This window comes from Gouania willdenowi, chromosome 4 (assembly GCF_900634775.1).
Source record: "Gouania willdenowi chromosome 4, fGouWil2.1, whole genome shotgun sequence".
Lineage (NCBI taxonomy): Eukaryota > Metazoa > Chordata > Actinopteri > Blenniiformes > Gobiesocidae > Gouania > Gouania willdenowi.
Genome location: NC_041047.1, coordinates 517,812 through 537,420, shown reverse-complemented (window position 1 = coordinate 537,420; position 19,609 = coordinate 517,812). Strand labels below are relative to the sequence as shown.

Genomic DNA, 19,609 nt, shown 5'->3' with positions numbered 1-19,609 from the left:
TCTAATGTTTGACCCTTTACTCTATTGTTTGACCCTTTACTCTAATGTTTGACCCTTTACTTTATTGTTTGACCCTTTACTCTAATGTTGACCCTTTACTCTAATGTTTGACCCTTTACTCTAATGTTTGACCCTTTACTCTAATGTTTGACCCTTTACTTTATTGTTTGACCCTTTACTCTAATGTTTGACCCTTTACTCTAATGTTTGACCCTTTACTCTAATGTTTGACCCTTTACTCTAATGTTTGACCCTTTACTCTAATGTTTGACCCTTACTCTAATGTTTGACCCTTTACTCTAATGTTTGACCCTTTACTCTATTGTTTGACCCTTTACTCTAATGTTTGACCCTTTACTCTAATGTTTGACCCTTTACTCTAATGTTTGACCCTTTACTCTAATGTTTGACCCTTTACTCTAATGTTTGACCCTTTACTCTAATGTTTGACCCTTTACTCTATTGTTTGACCCTTTACTCTAATGTTTGACCCTTTACTCTAATGTTTGACCCTTACTCTAATGTTTGACCCTTTACTCTAATGTTTGACCCTTTACTCTAATGTTTGACCCTTTACTCTAATGTTTGACCCTTTACTCTATTGTTTGACCCTTTACTCTAATGTTTGACCCTTTACTCTATTGTTTGACCCTTTACTCTATTGTTTGACCCTTTACTCTATTGTTTGACCCTTTACTCTATTGTTTGACCCTTTACTCTATTGTTTGACCCTTTACTCTAATGTTTGACCCTTTACTCTATTGTTTGACCCTTTACTCTAATGTTTGACCCTTTACTCTAATGTTTGACCCTTTACTCTAATGTTTGACCCTTTACTCTAATGTTTGACCCTTTACTCTAATGTTTGACCCTTTACTCTATTGTTTGACCCTTTACTCTAATGTTTGACCCTTTACTCTAATGTTTGACCCTTTACTCTAATGTTTGACCCTTTACTCTATCTTTGACCCTTTACTCTAATGTTTGACCCTTTACTCTATGTTGGACCCTTTACTCTATTGTTTGACCCTTTACTCTATGTTTGACCCCTTTACTCTAATGTTTGACCCTTTACTCTAATGTTTGACCCTTTACTCTAATTGTTGACCCTTTACTCTATTGTTTGACCCTTTACTCTAATGTTTGACCCTTTACTCTAATGTTTGACCCTTTACTCTATTGTTTGACCCTTTACTCTAATGTTTGACCCTTTACTCTAATGTTTGACCCTTTACTCTAATGTTTGGCCCATTATTCTAATGTTTGACCTTTTATTCTAATGTTCGGCACTTTACTCTTTTGTTTGGTCTTGTACTCAGTTACAATTACGTCACCAGCGCTTTTTCCAATTACAGTTAAAATTACAATTACTATTTTCCCCCAGAATTTAAATTATAATTACGTTCTCAATTACTAACGTTCAAATTAATTAATCACAATTACTGATCTTTTAATAAATATGCCTTATTAAACGTAAATTTTGTCTTGTGTTAGCTTTCTGTTAGCATCTCTAATGTTAACAGGTCAGTTTGATTCATGTCTATAATCAGCTGTAAAATACACTAATATTATCTATCTTCTAATTAGTTTCTCATCTATTGATTACATTGTTAGGTTTCATAATCAATGAATAATATTAATATTAATATTTATGGAGGCTTTTTTCTGTCACTATATCCATAGATTTATATTTAATCCTGAAGATCATTTTCATGCCAGTTACAATCACAAAGTCAGTAATCTGAACTCAATTATTACAAAATATTTTTTCCAATTACAATTGTAATTATGTCATAATACGGTTAGGGTTAGTTAATTATTTATTATGCAAGTACAATTAGAATTGACTCCAACCCTGCTCAGTTTAACATCCAGTATTTGTATTAAATGTAAAGTGTGAGCTTTATTAATAAAAGGCTCCTCATCACCTCTTTGTTGTTACAGACGGGATGAAAACGCTTCCCACAGGTGTTCAGAGGTTACCTGGCTTTTATTGAGAACACGTCTGGGAAACACGGATGTTTTTACAGTGACATCCATCAGCTCTACGCTTACAGACACAATGAACAGTGTGTGTTTTCATCATCATCATCAAAGTGTTCAACCACTCACATTAGGGAAGTTCTTCGTGCTTTTCTGGCTTTAAAATCCCGTCACATTCTCTTCACTTGTTAATTTCTTCATTAATCTTCACTGAACTCTGTGTTTGGAGGACACTTGTGTCTTTTTGTTCTCCTTTAGTGTGTTTTTATCACTTTGTGCAGCTTTGTTTTTGTCATTATGCATATGTTTCGATGCTTTATATCAGTGTTATTGCTCCATGTTCCCCTTAGTTCATGTTATACATTATTTATTTGTGTCTAAACTCTATCCTGTGTCTCGTCCAACATTAACCTTGAATTTAGGCCTTTATATTAATTTATTTCTGATGTTTTGCTCGTTTTAGAATTTCCTTTTTGGGTTGTGCCACTAATTATTATTGATAGATGAGGAAAAAGTCTGTGTGCAGGTAAAAAAAAATCATAATGTTAAAGAATAAACTGACAAATGTTCTGTGTACCTCCTGAGAGGTGTTCAAGTACCCCTCGGGGTACACGTACCCCAGTTTGGGATCCACTGCTTTATATATTCTTGTGTTGTGTGATTTTTGTCCTATTCTATGTTTTTCTTGTTCTTCTGTGTATTTTTCTTGGTATGTTGTGTACTTTTGTAGTTTTTTTTGTGCGTTCTGTTGTGTACTGCAGATTGCATTCCTTCCAAGACTCCAACAGATATTCCTCAAGTAAACTCATCCTTCAAAGATTACAAATCCACTTGTGTCCATAAAGCATGAGACTGTGGTAGGCCTAGCTTTAATGTTATGTAGCGCAGAGATAAAACACTTTAATCCAGCTGGTTTCACTGACTAATACAGATTTGTCCTATGATGTCTCTTCAATTCTATAAAATAAGGTTTAAATAGACGTCTGGGTTCTGCTTGTATCTGTGGAGCCTTTATAATAATAATGAGAGTGGTGCAGGAACAGTAAGTCTACAGTTAGCTGAGGTTACCGACATCAACACCACACACACTGTAGGAAGTAAGGAAGTGTCCAGTGTAGGCTTTGTATGTAGCCTTTTATTTTTTGCATTCTACCGACATTGCACTGTACTGGCATGTGTACTCTGTTATTGTTTTTAACTGTAAAATGTGAAGCACTTGTTGACCCTGGTCTGTGAAAAGCGCTATACAAATACATTTAACTTACTTACTTACTTGGAATCAAAGTGTCTGCTAACACAGCATGTGGAATCCAAACGTATTGTTTACACTTTCAAACCACGTGTTTTCATGGTCGGATAATAATATGTAATAAAACCCAGGCTGAGAAATACTTTGATTCAGGGACTTTAAAGTCAGAATGACGAGATTAAAATGTGCATGAAGAGAAAACAGTCATTGGCTGCCTATGCGCTAGTGTAGTAAGTCATCAGTTCGTTAGCTCAGGCTTAAATACTTGAAAGACATCAAATGTCAGAGGTTTGCGGGTATTTCACCAACAGGATGGAAGGATTGGAGGGAAATGTTTCTCAGTGATGCTTTGTCACAGATTTAAAGCTCTCTCGATATGAAACAGGATCCTGTCTCCTGTCCCCATTCCACAATCAGACCCTCAGGAAGTTTGCATAAGTTTGTATGTAGAAGCTGAACGTGAAGATGTGCTGAAGTCTTTGTCACTACACTTCTAACGAGCAATGATTAAACTACAAATACAAAAGAGTACAAAGTGATGCATGTCAGTCTTTCAACATCCAACTGGGTTTGAATGTAGATGAAGGGATTACATCACACAGAAGGAGACCTGAAAGCAGCGTGGGTGGTTGCTAACGGTTCTGAACCTGAGGTTCTTCCACAGCCGCTCTGTTTTCCGCTCACACTTCATTCTTTCCTGCAGACTTCTCAGGGAGGCTAGCAGCATGGCCGCTTATCAGGCTGGGCGTGTAGTTAAACGGAGTGACTAGGGCAGCCTTGCTCGGTGACCCTTGACGGAAAATGACGGCTCCTCCAACATGGCCGTCAGTAGTTACTGCCTTCAGTGATCCGTCCATATCGGCATCCAGCTTTCCACCAGAGGTGGAATTTGTCTTTTTACCAAGGGCAGGACTGGATCTGTCCTTAAAGACAGTATCAACGGTCGGAGAAGTGCCGGAGGGGGTTTTGCTGTTGGTGAAATCTTCTGTCTGTACAATTGCATCGCTCATCTTCCGAGAAGCAAGCAGAATGGTCGGAAGTTTTACAGGACGAGCAGGTGGTTTGGGTTTCTCTACCTCAGGAGATGATGCCTGACTGCTTTTCAGGATCTGTGGTGCGTCTTCATGCTTGATTCTCCTCCAGGTAACTCCATCCCTCAGCCGCAATCTTTGCCCTTTCTTCTTTGTCTCGTCTTCACTCTTTGCTCTTCCACTTGAATCCGACGATGAAGAGCGTAGAGAGGATCGGCTGGTGACGCGGCTCAATACGTTGATGCTCGGTGATGAGGCGTGGCGTTTGAAGCTGTCTTTGTCTTGCTGCAAGCGGATTCCTGACACACTGCCTGGCCCACTTTGCTGAGTCGCTCTACTGGGACTTTCAGAACTGGTTCTTCTGAAAGGGCGTTTTGCTGAAAGGTCTCTTTCACTGTACGTGGCTCTTGAAAGGTTGACAGTCTGTCTCTGCAGACCGGGATTCGGCTTCTGGGCCTGCTGTCTCTGTACCGGGTTTTTTACTTGTGCCCTTCTTGGGGCCTGAACTACTGCCTTGAGTTCCTGACAGCGCGACGAACACAGGAAAACGGCCGGTGCAGCGGGCACAGCTCTGCGAGAGGATCCACTTTGTGATCCTGGAGTCTTATGAGTTGAGCCGTCACGCCTCAGCACATTCTTTGACTCCTTAATAAACGTTAGCTGTCTCAGAAATCCACTGCGGTCAGAATCACCCCCGTTGGAATGAACAGATGTCATCCGGACCAAGTCATATTGGTTTGCAGGAAGCATCCTCTTTCCACAGACCTGGTTTTGCTGCCCGGTGGTGGTTTGGTTTGTTACCAGTGGAGATAGAGGTCTCGGTGGTCTGACAGCGTTTTGCATGTAAGGGATTCGCACGGGGGACTTCTGGGTTTTGGGTGGTGGCGATTTCTCGTTTTGATTAATGACAGGGGAGCGTCCTTTTCTTTCAGGGGGGCTGCTAGCAGGTGGGCTGCTTGTAGATGTGGGGCTCTTCCAATGGATTGGTTTCTTAGTCTGAGTTTTGATCTTATTCTGAGGGGGTTTGGATGGAGAGGAGCTTTGCGATGAACCAGATGACGAACTCTTTGGTATCCGTGGAGGTGGTGTAGAGCTCCTTTTTGGCAAAGACAGCTCTGTGTCCTGTGGACGACCTAGTCGGTGCAGACTCTTTGATCTGTGTTGAGCCAGGTTCGGATTCTTTGGAGCATCGCTCTTGGTCTGGGGTTTCCTTGGCGGTGGCCTCTGTGATGGAGGATCGTCCTTTTTGGGCGTATAGGTGACAGTTCTGCCTCTAAAAACAACAGGTAAGTTCGGGACCGGCTTGCGTTGAGCGAAGTCTAAAGGTTTGTTTGGCTTCTTGTCCTTGGCGAACTTCCTTTCTTTAGGCGTGAAGCTGGATGTGGACATGAACGACAGCACTGACTCCGTCTCCTCAGAGGAAGGGTCCTGGGACTTGGAGGCTTGCAGTCCGGTGACCACACAGTTAGCCCCCTCCTGTATGGCCCTCCATTCAACACTGTTGAGGTCCGACTCTCTATCCCAAGCCATGTCATCACTGTCCATGTCCTCATACATGTCCCACCCGCCAGACCCCTTTGGTTTCATTTTCTGAGAGTTATCTTTCTTCTTCCTGGCAGCTGCTTTTCTCCGTTGCTTGGGCATGGCGGATGTGATGCACTTCTGAAGGAGGTCGTCCTCTGAATCCATGCTGACAGAGCTGGGCGAGCTGTTCTCTTCGTACTTACTGTGGATGTCCCCGTGCTTCGTTTGCTGAAGCATGTTCAGGGCTTTGTTGTGCCGATTCTTGTACCAAACTTGCTGCACTTTTGTTTTGTGATTTTCAAATTCAGCATCACTAAGTGAACTTAGGGAGGAGCTCAGTGAGTAACATGTCTGCGAGTCATCCTTAATCAGACACTGTTTGATCCTTTCAAATCCTTTGGGCTTCATTTGGGAGTTTTCCATCTTGCCAATGTTGGTCAGGCTTTGGGAGAGAGTATGCCTGCAAGCTTCTCTGATTGAATTTCGGCAGGTTTGCTTCATTACTTCTTCATTCTCATCATCTTTGAAGCCATTACTCTCCTCAGAGGACTGTGTCATCTGTCGGTAGAGGGCGTGGCCTCTTTGCAATCCCACACTGTGGTTACTGTCAGTGTTTTGCTTTATGACAGGCAGCTCTAGTTTCCTGATTGTAACTTGACCTTGTCGCCTCCTCTGATGGGGTGACAGGTCTCGATGTTTCTGGTTTGCCACTCGGTCTGCAACTTCTTTGCTCTGCATCAGCACCTTCTGAGTGGGAATGATGTGTTTAGTTGTTCGTCTCGTGGGTAACTCCTGCTGGTAGTTTGTTCTGTTTGGTTTGTGGAAGTGTGAGAATATCCTCAGGTCTTGGATTCTCTTAGCCTCGTCATGAATCAGTTCCTTTTTGCTATTTGTTCTGGCAGTACAGTCTTTAGCACCTTGCTCCTTAATCGGGTACTCCAGGGTTTCATCACTCAAAGACGTTGTGCTGGAGAAGTTGATGGTTCCTTCTGTTGAGTCTGTAAAGGAGGAATCCTCAAACTTGAAGTCTTTCTGGGGAATGACGATTCTCCTCCCAGGGTACATTTGTGTTTTACCGTTGGGTAGCATCATGTAAACTGGAAAATGAATTGGTTTTCGAACCTGAGAGTTGAGAATGTGAGATGGGATTGTGGTCATCTGGGAAGGTCTTACTTTCCGAAACTTGGAGGGCATGGCGGAGTTAATACACTCTTTTAGGATTTCAATGTCATCGTCAGAGTTGCACTCACTATACCGCTCCCAGTTTTCCTGTCCAGATTCATCCAGGTTTTTGTCACCCTTCTGGAGCAGCGGAGTGAGTTTCAGCTCCACGTCTTTCTGTATGTAGTGCTCGTGAAGAGGTAGGGCACTCAGGCTGGAAGCACAGGAGAAGTTCTCAGTGGGTTTTTCCACAGTAAAGTATATCATTGTGTCCAGATCAGAAGGAAGGTTGAATCTCTCCTTGGAGTCTGCAATATCCATGAATGTACGCAGACTACTCTCCCACTGACCGGTCATTCCGGTGCTTTGTGAGTCCGGCCCGTTTGACTCAACAAAACATGGGGTTTTACTTCGACTCGGCGGCATGGTTTGTCCTGGGCTGTCGGGAAGGTCACTGGGACTTATTGTGCCATCTATCATCTCACTGCAGGGATCACTCTGGATAGAGCTTGCAATGGACGGAGACTCAAAACTGCCCAAAGAGCTCACCGAGCTGCAGCGACTCATCACCAGTGGTGTCTCGTGGATGTAGTTTTCTGACGAGCTGGATGGAGATCTATCTTCGAGAATAGCTGGTGAAACTGCTCGGAGGAACACCTTCTCCCGTTTGACAGGAATCTCAATGGGCTCCGTCTCTTTGCTTGGGAATGTTTTTGAATCAGTGATCAGCAGCTGACTGTCACTCAGATCCTCCAAGGTTTCGTCCTCTTCAGTTTGTTTCAGTTCTTTTTCGTCTTCTACTTCAATTATCTCTAAGGACAAGTCGCTGTCCAGCTCGTTCTCACTCTGTCCGCCCAACGCTCCGTCACCAGAGGACAGTGAGGACAGTGAGCTGCACCGAGAGAAGCAGATTGGAGTGTTTTCCACAGAGTATTTCTGAACCGTCTCCATTGTCCCGATGGTGGGGCTTCTGCTAGAGGTCAGAGGAGAAAACTTGGTGATGCTCCCTCCCGTCATCACAGTGGGAACCCATGCTTGTCTCCTCATAGCCTGTGCTGCCTGTACGTTGATAGATGTTTTTGCTACACCGAACTTGGTCACACTCTGAATTAGAGGGACCTGCTGATAGGAAGGAGACAGTTTGATTGAAGTCATGCTGACGTCTGAGGAAACCTTTGTGGACGCACTGACGGGTGTTACGTCCTGCTGATCTTGGTTCTTTTTGTTTGTGCTGTTTAGTTCCAGAGCTTTCACATCTTTCCAATCCTCAGAGTCTCTCTCTGGGACCTCCTGCTGGATCATCTGATTCAGGGTTGCAGGCCCGCCATTGATGAACTCCTGATGATCTACTCTGAGGTCCAGCTGGTTTGGTCGCTGAGCTCTCGATAAAGCTCGAATCTGTTCTTTGCTGCCACAGTATCCGTCGCTGGTACTGCCGCTGTTCAGGCTGTCCGTGGAGACGCTTGTATGCGCAGTTTTCAGGCGAAGGAGGGCGTGAGCCTTGCTGAGCCACTCCCTGTGAGCTCGGCTGCTGGTGTCGGACATACAGCAGGGCGAGAAGGACTTGGCCCGAGCATCGTTCAGCTCACCCTGTCCGTATGGCCAGTCTGCCAGGTGGTCCTCGGAGCTGAGGCTCAGACTGTCCTCGGAAGACGTATGCATGGTGATGTCATCCACCAATCTGTCTATCTTTGCCACTGTGTTGGTGATCTTTTTGGCCAGTTTCTCTGCAGCTGCTGAGACCTCATCGTCTGGTCGAGTGCTCCTCCTCTCCGTCAACTGAGGTGGATCCGAATCCCGTTCCGATTCACTGACTCTGTTGCGGGGCTGATTTTGAAGATAGTTAGAATTGGAGAGAAACGAGGACATCATGGAGAAGCAACCAGTGTCAAGGCTGCTGGACATGTTTGGTGCCTCATCATCATCGAAACAACCGGAGTCTGAGGCGTAATCCTTCACTAGGCTCTCGATGTGCCGCAGCGGTTTGTTGAGGTGTTTGGGACTGTGTTTCTCCAGCGTGTCAAATGTTTCTGCCAAATGTTTGGCATCAAGCTCCGCCTCCAGAGCTTTCTGCTTTCTCATGTAGAGCGACGGTGTGCAGGAGCCGGGTGACACCACGGCCGTGTCCTTGTACTTCAGCGGTCGATTGGTAAGCAGGTTCCTGAGAGCCGCAGCGCTGCCCATGGCGATCATCTTGTGCTTGGAATGGATGAGGTTTCGGAGCATGCTGACGGCTCCCAGGTCCCAAAGCAACTCCTGGTCCTTCGGGCTCCTCGCCGACACATTCCACAGCGTCCCGCAGGCATTGCTGACGATGGTCAGACTGTGAGAACGTAGGTGCTGCAGCAAAGTCTGCAGGCAGTTATGATCCCGTAGGATTTGCCTGAGGACCAAAGGTATGAGTCAAACAACAGAAGGAGATGAAAAGGTTTTTCCGACTTGTCCTACCTGTATTCCTCCCGTGTTGCCACCAGGCTGGAGACATTCCTCAAGATTCCTCCTCCGCTCTCAATGATGGCAAGCGAGTTGGTCTGACAGCGATACGTCAGCGTGCTGACCAGGAAGCTCAGAGCGCCGTCCACCGCGCACAGTGATGCTTTGTTATCGATGCTGTGAGCCGACAAGTTCCACAGAGCACTGAGCAGAGACTTCAGGGTCGACTCCTGCACAAAATACACTATTATCACAATCAATAAAACTGCTCCCTGACACATTTTTCTCTGTAACTGTGTGTTACAGTGTAGTCGTTGGTAGTTGTGTGTCTGTACCTTAGTGGCCTGCAAAGCGCACGTCATCAGCGCGGGCACACAGCCGATGTCTCGCAGCACTCGTTTGCTGCTGATGTCGGCTCTCCACGACAGGTTTCTGAGGATACTAGAAACCACCTGATGGAGCTCCTCGCTGTCCGAGCTCAGCTGGCTCACCAACGCTAGCAGGCAGTCCTTCCTCGAGCACAGGGTGGCCTGGACCCGGACAACACAACAACAACAACAAGACAAGACAAGTCCGTCAAATAAGCAGAGCCACAGCTACTGATTAATTTTAATTCATCAAACTAACTGACAGTATGCAATGTTTAGTAAGCAGTGGGCGGAGCATGGTTACTGCATTTCCGTGGCCAAGTGCGTACCTTGTTGACGACGTCTCCAAAGGTTAGGTTGGTCAGAGCCATGCCTGCGTAGCGACGTAGAGCCATGTTGATGGGATCGTTGTGTACGCCGAACATCTCCTGGTCCAGTTGGATCAGATCAGACACCACTTGGAGGCCTCCTGAGGACACACACACACACACACACAAACCGTGTGAGCACCTGCAAACTCCCTCACCCCCCCACACCCACAGTGTTGGACAAACCCAGTTCGTTCATGGCTCGTCTGTATTCCTCCTCAAAGGAAAGCTTCATAACGACACACACGGCCTGACACACCTGAGGGTCCACGGGCTCAGGAACATCTGAGGACACGCACACACACACGCACACAATTACAATTCCATACTTAATTCCTAAAGTTCAATTACAATTAATCACAATTACTGAGCCTGAAATAAAGAAGCAAATAAAAGTTAACCCTCCTCTTGTGTTAGCTTTCTGTTAGCATCTCTAATGCTAACAGGTCCTAAATCAACTGTAAAATACACTAAAAACTAATATCTATCATCTAATTTACTTCTTATCTATTGATTACCTTGTTAGGATTCCTAATCAATGAAAATATAGGTTTTAATGTTAATGGTGTGGGTGTCTGAGCCTTTATTGTGTCAGTATATCTATAGATTTATATGTTTTATAAATAGTAAAATGTGTAAAAGCTTGATTTGAAACACATTTTAATAATTGTTAACTATATATGTGTAGAACTGTAACATGGTTCCACAGTTTTGCGTTAAATTATAATTGACAATTTTTATAGAATTTTCATGGCAATTACAAATACAAAGTCAATTATCTAAACTCAATTACAATTTAATTACAATTACAACAGCAACAGACTATTAAAATTACAATTACGATCATGATTACTCCATAATTTGAATATAATATCAGTTACAAGATTATAAATATAATTGACCCCAACCCTGACTGTGATAGATTAATGATGACAGTGCAGTTTGCAGGTTCTCACCTTCCCTGCCGCGGACCTCCATCCAGTCCCAGCCGCTGTCGCAGTAGCTGCGTATCTGTTCCAACGTGTGAAGGACTCGCCGCTCTCGTCCAGTCTGTCCTTCATCGGGTTGAGAGAAGACAATGTTGTGCAGCGCGGCGCTCGCTCTGGATTTAGCTTCTCGGTTACAGCTCGCCACGCCGCCACTAGCCAACGTGTCGGACGACCCAGCAGCGCCACCTGGAGGCGGGTGGAGGATCTGCAACAGGAGAGGGACGAAGCCGGACTTCCTCATGGCAACGCAGCTCTGCTGGGAGCTGGACAGAGCAAGCAGAGAACCAGATATCTCCTCCTTATCCCGGTTAGCGAGCAGCGATAGCAGCCAGAACAGCACGTCCACCTGGAACACACACACACACACACACACACACAAAAACTGTCATTTACAATTGAATTGAACACAAACCAATAGAACCATGTTACAGTTCTATGTCTCACACACAGTAGTTAATAAATATTAAAATATGTTTCAGATCAACTTTTCCCACTACCTGTCACAGGATCATTTTAACATAAAAAATATAAATCTATGGATACAGTGACAGAAAAAAGGCTCACACCATAAATAATATTATCAATATTTTATCAATATTTTTCATTGATTAGAAGCCAAACAAGGTAACCAAGAGATGAGAAACTAATTAGATGATAGATAATATTTATTAGTGTCGCTTACAGCTGATTATCAGAATCAGAATCAGAAATGTTTTTAATGGCCATGTACAGTTTTAAGGACAGTACAAGGAATTTGTCTTGGTAGTTGGTGAACAAAACAAACAACAAAATAAAAAACAAAGAACAACCCAGCAACAATAATAATAATAATAATGATTAATATAAAGGATGAGGGATAAATAAAGGATAGATAGAGAATAAAGGATAAATAGGATAAATATATATATATATATATATATATATATATATATATATATATATATATATATACAGTGCAGCGGAAAATGTCATCATGGAGGTGGTGATCGGGTGGGGGGGGGGGGTTCAGTGGGTGACTGGGGGTGTGTTCATGTGGATGGTGGCAGAGGGAAAGAAGCTGTTTTTGTGTCTGGAGGTTCTGGTCCTGATGGACCTAAACCTCCTTCCAGAAGGGAGTGATTGAAATAGTTTATGACCGGGGTGGGAGGGGTCGGCCACAATCTTTCCTGCACGCCTCAAAATCCTGGAGGGGTTCAGGTCCTGGAGGGAGGGCAGATTGCAGCCGATGACCTTCTCTGCAGAGTGGATGATACGCTGCAGTCTGGCCTTGTCCTTGGCAGTAGCTGCAGGTACCAGATGGTGATGGAGGAGCAGAGGATGGACTGGATGATGGAGCTGTAGAAGTTCACCATCATCTTTGTTGGCAGACTGAACTTCTTCAGCTGCTACAGGAAGTACATCCTCTGCTGAGCTTTTTTGATAAGGGAGCTGATGTTCAGCTCCCACTTGAGGTCCTGAGTGATGATGGTCCCCAGGAAGCAGAAGTTCTCCACAGAGCTCACTGTAGAGTCTCCCAGGGTGAGGGGGGTGAGGGGGGCTGGGTTCTTCCTGAAGTCTGCTATCATCTCCACTATCTTTAAAGCGTTGAGCTCCAGGTTGTTCTGGCTGCACCAGGACACCAGCCGGTCTGTCTCCACCTGTAGTCAGACTCGTCTCCATCAGCGATGAGACGATGATGGTCGTGTCGTCTGCAAACTTCAGGAGTTTGACCGACTGGTGAGAGGAGGTGCAGCTGTTGGTGTACAGGGAGAAGATCAGAGGAGAAAGAACACAGCCCTGAGGAGATCCAGTACTGATGGTCCTGGAGCAGAGATGGTTTTTCCCAGCTTCACGTGCTGCTTCCTGTCAGACAGGAAGTCTGTGATCCACTTGCAGGTGGAGTCGGGCACGTTCAGCTGGGAAAGCTTGTCCTGAAGGAGAGCTGGGATTATAGTGTTGAAAGCAGAGCTGAAGTCCACAAACAGGATCCTGGCGTAGGAGCCTGGGGAGCTATTATAGCTTAGCTTATAGCATTGGAGACGCTAACAGAAAGCTAACACAAAAGGAAGGTTATGTTTAATAAGGTTTATTTATTAAAGGCTCAGTAATCGTGAACAATTGTAATTGAATTTTAGTAATTAGGAAAATAGTTCTAATTGATTTCAGGGGAAAATAATAATTATAAATGTAATTGTAATTGGAAAAAAATGCTGGTCAACGTAATCGTAACTGAGTTGTATTAGAACATGAATAATTGAAGACTTTATTGTAATTTAAAAATGTAATTGACCCCAACCCTGGCTCCATAGACAGATCTTTAAAATAAAAGCACCTTGCTGCCTCCGTCTGTTGTTTGTGCTCCTGTTGCTGCAGACGAGCTGCTGTTCTCTGGCTCTCCAGCAGGGGGCATCTCAGCACCAGACAGCTGCAGCACACACACACACACACACACACACACACACACACACACACACACACACAGGGTTTCAACAAGGCTGGAATCACTTGAACACGTGTCAAACTCATGTCCAAATCATCCAAATTATCCCACAGTGTGTAAATGAACCTAAACAATATTTGCAGGTTCTCACAGTTTTCCTGGTGCTTTTATCACATGATTGCTGTCATTTTTAATGTTAAAACTCAAAATTCTTACAAAATCCTTCATTTTTCCTCAAATGATTACATAATATTTCAATTAATTGAATAGAAATGTAAAGTGTAGATCCTGTTGTGACTGATATTTGTCACGTATTGATTGGATATGTAATAATGTTCCATTACTTGTTTTCCAGCATAAGATCTGTGGCCCAGTAAGGATCAAACTGCTCCATATTTGGCCCCTGAACTAAAATTAGTTTGACACTCCAGAGGTGTATTCCATAAAGGAGGTTTAACAAACTCTGAGTTTATCCATAAACTCTAGGTCAACATACCCTCCATGGTAAACTCTGTGTATCTGATTCATTACAGCTGGTATGAAGTGGATCAATAAACCCTGAGTATGTAAACCTTGGGTTAATGACATGTACATGTGCGATAAAAAGCCATCATCAATGGATTGAAGGTTAAATGAACTACCATGGTAACCACCCAGAAGAGAGTGATTTATTCACCCTGATGGATGACTAACAGTTCCAAACAGTGGTGATGGTGCTTTAAACTGTGACAAAATATGATCCTGTTCTAAAGGTGTGTTCAGTCTTCAGTGATTATAGTGATTAAATCACCTGTAATTAATAACACTTTATGATCACTTCATCACTTTATCTCTTCAGTGACGTGACGAGTGGTGAATAATAATAATAAATGTGTCTGAGGAGACGTGTCAGCATCATAGGATGTCTGCATAGAGAGTCCTCCTGTTACACTGGATATAAACACAGTGACTGATGCTTCATATCTAATCATTTATATTGATTTTAATGTAATATTATCACCAGATTCATCTCTACGTCATAAAAAATGTCATAAAAAACACTGAAGCAGGACGTGAACCTGTGATCTATCACTTCTAAGAGCAGCGTCACAATTCACTGTGACATCATATCATCATAGATGTATGATCTACAGATTTAACTGTATAACAATATAAAACAATAATTCAGCCTTAAATGTGTATTAATTTAAATGATCAAACCATGAAACTGTTCAAAACAACAACAAAAACACACACAAACCAAAATAAGAGTGAGTGGTTGATGGAGCTTTAGGGACTGAAAGTATGAAGAGAAACAAGTTGGACCTGATGACACTAGAGAGAGAGATCACACCTGTACACTGACTACACACTACACACTACTGACAGCGTTGTGGACAGCGTGGGAACCATCGGTAAGTCTGTGTTTTATCACAAAGTCTCTGCTTCTTCATCATCATCTTCATCATCATGAGAGAAATAACTTCACAGTGTGTTTGAGTTCTAAAGTCTGTCAGAGCATCATTTACACTTATTTAGAAATCCTGTAGTCCTGGTTTAGCTGTAGTTTAGTCATAGTTTAACTATTGTGTAGCCATAGCTTGTCTTAGAGTCATTTCTTATAATTTAACCATAATTTAGTCGTGGTTTAGCCGTAGTATATAATATAACAAATATGATCATAAATAATAATGACATCATTAATATTAACTTACTAGCACAGGGGTCCCCAATCTTGGTCCTCTAGAGCCCCTATCCAGCATGTTTTAGATGTTTCCCTCTTCCAACACACATGATTCAAATGATGACCTCATCATCAAGCTCTGCAGAATCCTGATGACCATCCTGGTCATTTCATCAGGTGTGTTGGAAGAGGAAACATCTAGAACATGCTGGATAGAGGCTCTAGAGGACCAGGATTGGGGACCCCTGGTATACTATAATAATAAAGTGTAGCAGCTGGACTGGTTCTCCTGTTTGTTCATGTGTGTTTGTGTTAATGAGTGTAATTACACCTCAGATCAGCTGACACACACACACACACACACACACACACTTTACCTATATCCTGTGACTCAATGCTAACATTCCACTAATGATAGTTTTTACTTCCTGTGTGCTTAGAATCAGTCACAGGATTACACTGTGACCAGTCTAACCATGACACCCACTGGTGTGTGTGTGTATTGATCAGGTGGATCTGTCAATCACAGGATGTGATGATGAGTGTGTCTGAGGGTGAAGATGAGCTCCACCTACAGAGGGCAGCACTGAGTCCACTGAACATGCTCAGAGGGGATCTGAACATGTTCACTGAGGGCGTCTTCAGCATCTTCAGAAACGCTAACAACCACCAGCAGCAACAGGAGGCGGAGCTAACGCTGGGCGCCCTGCTGAGGAAGGACCTGAACCACCTCAGGGACGACCTCAGCAGCATCTTCAAGGTCACACAGAGCAAGGAACGACGGAACCTGAACGCACCACGAGACAACATAAGGTTGCTACGGCAACGATGTGAGGAGAATCTCTCAGGTCTGTGATTTATACTTAAAGTCCATGTAAAGCAGAAATAAATGTGTGTTATGAGTTTGTTACAAAATCATGGAAAAACAAGCACTTCTGTCTGCCTGGGACGCTGGAGGCGTGTCAGTTAAAGGCGCTGGAACCACGCCCACGCCTCCGTGTACTGTGTCTATGGGAGAGAGCAGTGTGAAAGTGGCTCCAGCATCAATACTGCTTCTCCCATTGGTTTTTTAAAAGTGCTCGCATCGGGACAAACGATGTGTCAGCATAAAGGTCTGCTCCGCCCAAGTCCGAATGTGTGCATCTTTCCCGGGTAGAGTCAGAACTGCGCCCACCAGAGGCGAAAAACACAATCACGGTGTATGAAAGTGCTTATTTCATTAAAAAAACACGTTTTATTCCCTGGGTCTGAATATGTGGTTTGTTTACAGCTACGGGCCGTACTGTGCCCGCCGGAGGCCACAGCAGTTTGGTGTGCTTCAGCAGCAGGGTCAGGTTAATGCTAATGATGGCTCCGTTACGTAAAGCGGCTATGATTTCTGACCCGCCCATTAAATCCTGAACACAGACATATGAAACACAGTTTGTGAATCCTAGCTCCATAGTTACATTATAAATGGTTGAATGGCTTTTTACATGTTTTAAGGAAAACATTTATGACATATTTAATGTGTTTAGAAGAAAATGACAGAATTTGTTTTACACTGACTTTAATAACTCACTAATATCATCAACAATAATAACAGGATTAAAAGTAAAATAATAATAACTCATGGAAATAATTGATATCAACATAAATAATACAATGTACACACACACACACACGGTTGATGCGTGTGTGGGATGAAAATACTGAACTCACACAGAGCGTTTAGAGAAAAAGTTGTGACTTTGTGCTACTTCAGGGTCTCTTTTTTAATCTGTCAACAACCTGCGACGGATTATGTGCATGATGCGTGTGCATGTGTGAGACACACACACACACACACACAGTATTTATAATAAAAATATATTAAATGAGTAAAATAAAACTAAACAATATTTATACAAAAAGTACACAAAACGACAACAATAATGCACAAAAATATACAAAATGACTCAAAAAAACATACATTACAGAAAAATACACTAAACGACAAGAAAAATACGAAAATGACTCAAAATACACAAAACTAAATAATTATACAAAAAAAAAGCACTAAGATGACAACAGAAACAGAAATGCACAAAACTATACCAAAAAAGATACAAAAATACACAAAATGATTCCAAAAACATAAATTACAGAAAAATACACCAAACAAAAAAATACAAAAATGAATAAAACAACAAACACATTTATCATATTCATGTCTCATAGAATTAAACTAGATAAATCACACACTAGTTTATTTTACACCCACACATAAACTCTTTATAACACTAGAGTACAGTATGTACACCTCTATGTACATACAACCTTCAAACACATACTCATTTAGACATAATTGATTACTCTACTTAAGCTCCTCCCACTACATGAATACATACTTCTGACAAGCACTGTACTAGTAGATAATAATAATAATTATTATTATTATTTTCTTCCTTCAGATACGTGTTCTCAGAGTGAGGAGGAGGAACATGAAGGAACGTCTGTGATTTCGTTGTTCAACCACGGAGCCAGTACAAGTACACAGTGAGTTAATAACAGTTATTAAACTGTTATAAAGAGTGAATAAATAAAGTAATATTAATAGTTATTAAACGTTGATCTTTTTGTTCTCAGGGAACCTTCAGAAGGGAACCTGTGGAACTTCAAGAACTGTGAGTCTCCTTTATTTTATTTCACTTCTTCACTTCCTGTTCTTCACGTTAACGTCTGTACTTCCTGTTTCCTCAGTGGCCTGCTACCTGACCTTTGACCCCAACACGGCTAACTACGAGCTAGCGCTGAGCGACAGGAACAGGAAGGCGACGCGTGTGTGGACTGAAAGGAGCGTCCAGCACCACCTGGAGCGTTTCCAGCGCTGCCCTCAGGTTCTGTGCCGGGAGGGTCTGCTGGACTCAGCGTACTGGGAGGTGGAGTGGAGCGGCGGCGTTGACGTGGGCGTGGCCTATAACAGCCTGAGCAGAGCCGGCTCGACGGAGAACGTCCTGCTGGGTCAGAACCTGCTCTCCTGGAGTCTGGAGTGCAGTGAGGGGAACTACACGCCGTGCCACGCCCGCAGGAGACTCCGGTCCACCTCACCGCAGCCCTTCAGCAGGAGAGTCGGAGTCCACCTGGACCGGGAGGCGGAGTCTCTGTCCTTCTACTGCGTTAGCCGCGATAGCATGACCCTCCTGCACACCTTCAGCGCCGCCTTCTGTGAGCCACTGTACGCCGCCTTCTGGGTCTGGAGCTACGGCGGCTCGGTCACGCTGCGGCAGGTGGAGCTGGATTGGGAGCGACTGCAGTGACTGCAGGGGGCGCTGCAGGGGGCGCCATTACAGCTGTAGTCTAATAATAAAGTGATGTGATTGTGTGTGTGTGTGTGTGTGCCTGTGTAGGTGTGTGTGTGTGTGTGTGTGCCTGTGTAGGTGTGTGTGTGTGTCTAACCTCTAACTGACTCTCCTGACTCCCACACGTTTCCTGCAGTTCTTTCTCCAAATGCTCCAGACGTGAAATACGCATCTGCAAAAGACAATAAAATAATAATAAAGTTATTAATAATAATAATAATGATGATGATATAGTTAATAATAATGGTACCTGGGTTCTCTGTAGAACTTGTTCGTTGGTTCCAAATCGTTCCTCCATCGCTGATCGAAGCTGCTGAGCCTCAAACTGAAGCTGTTGTCTGATCTGATCCATCTGCATAGAGAACTGTAGGGGGCGGAGTCAATCAATCAATCAATCAGTGACCACAGTGTGTGTGTGTGTGTGTGTCTCACCGTGTCTATACATGGTAGCTGAGTCATCCTCTGTGACAGTTCCTCCATTTGACTGAAATACCAGCATCGTTCTCTCTCCTCTCGGTCGATTTCCCCCAGTAACAGATTCCTGTGAGTTACACTGGTTAACTCTTAACTAACTTAACTAAACTAACTTAACTTAACTTAACTAACTTAACTACATGTGTTGTGTGAGTACACACTGTAAGTTTATGTAGTGATGATTTAAATGAACAAGAGATGATGGTTTTTATAAGTTCTTTGAACTTTCATCTGCTACATTTTAGCACAATTTAGTTTTGTTATTATGTAAAATAAGTTTATAATATGCTGCTTAAATAAATACATAAATTAAACTAACTTAAAGGGGACATATTGTGTGTGTGTGTGTGAGCTGATCACTTCTTCACTCATATCTGACTTCTTCAAATCAGATTGAGACACTTTCATGTGAGTCGTAATACGACCTCAGAGTGAACGGTGCAGAGTTTAATGTGTGTTTGATACGTTAACGTCATAATTAACAGCTGTAACAGCTGTTTTTGTCACACACACAAACACGCCCACATGAACTAATCACTAGAACAATCTGATTGGCTGCCATAACAACGTTCAACTAATGGCAAAAGCTTAAACGAGCACAAATAATGAGTGTGAAATGTTGGACTC

The 19,609-nt window shown here is 43.2% G+C and overlaps 2 protein-coding genes across 2 annotated transcripts; one reads left to right on the top strand and one right to left on the bottom strand.

The window, feature by feature from the left end:
- Positions 1–3,100: 3,100 nt before the first annotated feature.
- LOC114461777 (adenomatous polyposis coli protein 2-like) lies at positions 3,101–19,592 on the bottom strand. Its single transcript, XM_028444135.1, has 10 exons — positions 18,941–19,592; positions 18,759–18,872; positions 18,606–18,680; positions 13,418–13,510; positions 11,074–11,452; positions 10,304–10,402; positions 10,079–10,218; positions 9,717–9,911; positions 9,397–9,611; positions 3,101–9,331 (listed from the first exon to the last, which is right to left on the bottom strand). Exons 1-10 carry the CDS (start codon positions 18,986–18,988, stop codon positions 3,913–3,915), a joined length of 6,777 nt encoding a protein of 2,258 aa, XP_028299936.1. The 5' UTR covers positions 18,989–19,592; the 3' UTR covers positions 3,101–3,912.
- LOC114461778 (stonustoxin subunit alpha-like) lies at positions 14,847–18,531 on the top strand. Its single transcript, XM_028444136.1, has 5 exons — positions 14,847–14,919; positions 15,699–16,036; positions 17,621–17,705; positions 17,796–17,833; positions 17,910–18,531. The coding sequence occupies exons 2-5, from the start codon at positions 15,724–15,726 to the stop codon at positions 18,464–18,466; spliced, it is 993 nt and encodes a 330-aa protein (XP_028299937.1). The 5' UTR covers positions 14,847–14,919; positions 15,699–15,723; the 3' UTR covers positions 18,467–18,531.
- Positions 19,593–19,609: the final 17 nt, after the last annotated feature.

Bases quoted from the DNA above. Each gene is read 5' to 3' on its own strand.
- LOC114461778 (XM_028444136.1), top strand. From the start codon at position 15,724: ATGATGAGTGTGTCTGAGGGTGAAGATGAGCTCCACCTACAGAGGGCA. The intron at 16,037-17,620 runs GTCTGTGATTTA...TTCTTCCTTCAG, and splicing joins ATGTGAGGAGAATCTCTCAG to ATACGTGTTCTCAGAGTGAG. The intron at 17,706-17,795 runs GTGAGTTAATAA...TTTTGTTCTCAG, and splicing joins GGAGCCAGTACAAGTACACA to GGAACCTTCAGAAGGGAACC.
- LOC114461777 (XM_028444135.1), bottom strand. From the start codon at position 18,988: ATGGAGGAACTGTCACAGAGGATGACTCAGCTACCATGTATAGACACG. The intron at 10,219-10,303 runs GTTTGTCCAACA...GTGTGTCCTCAG, and splicing joins ACGAGCCATGAACGAACTGG to GAGGCCTCCAAGTGGTGTCT. The intron at 9,612-9,716 runs GTACAGACACAC...TATTTTGTGCAG, and splicing joins GCGCTTTGCAGGCCACTAAG to GAGTCGACCCTGAAGTCTCT.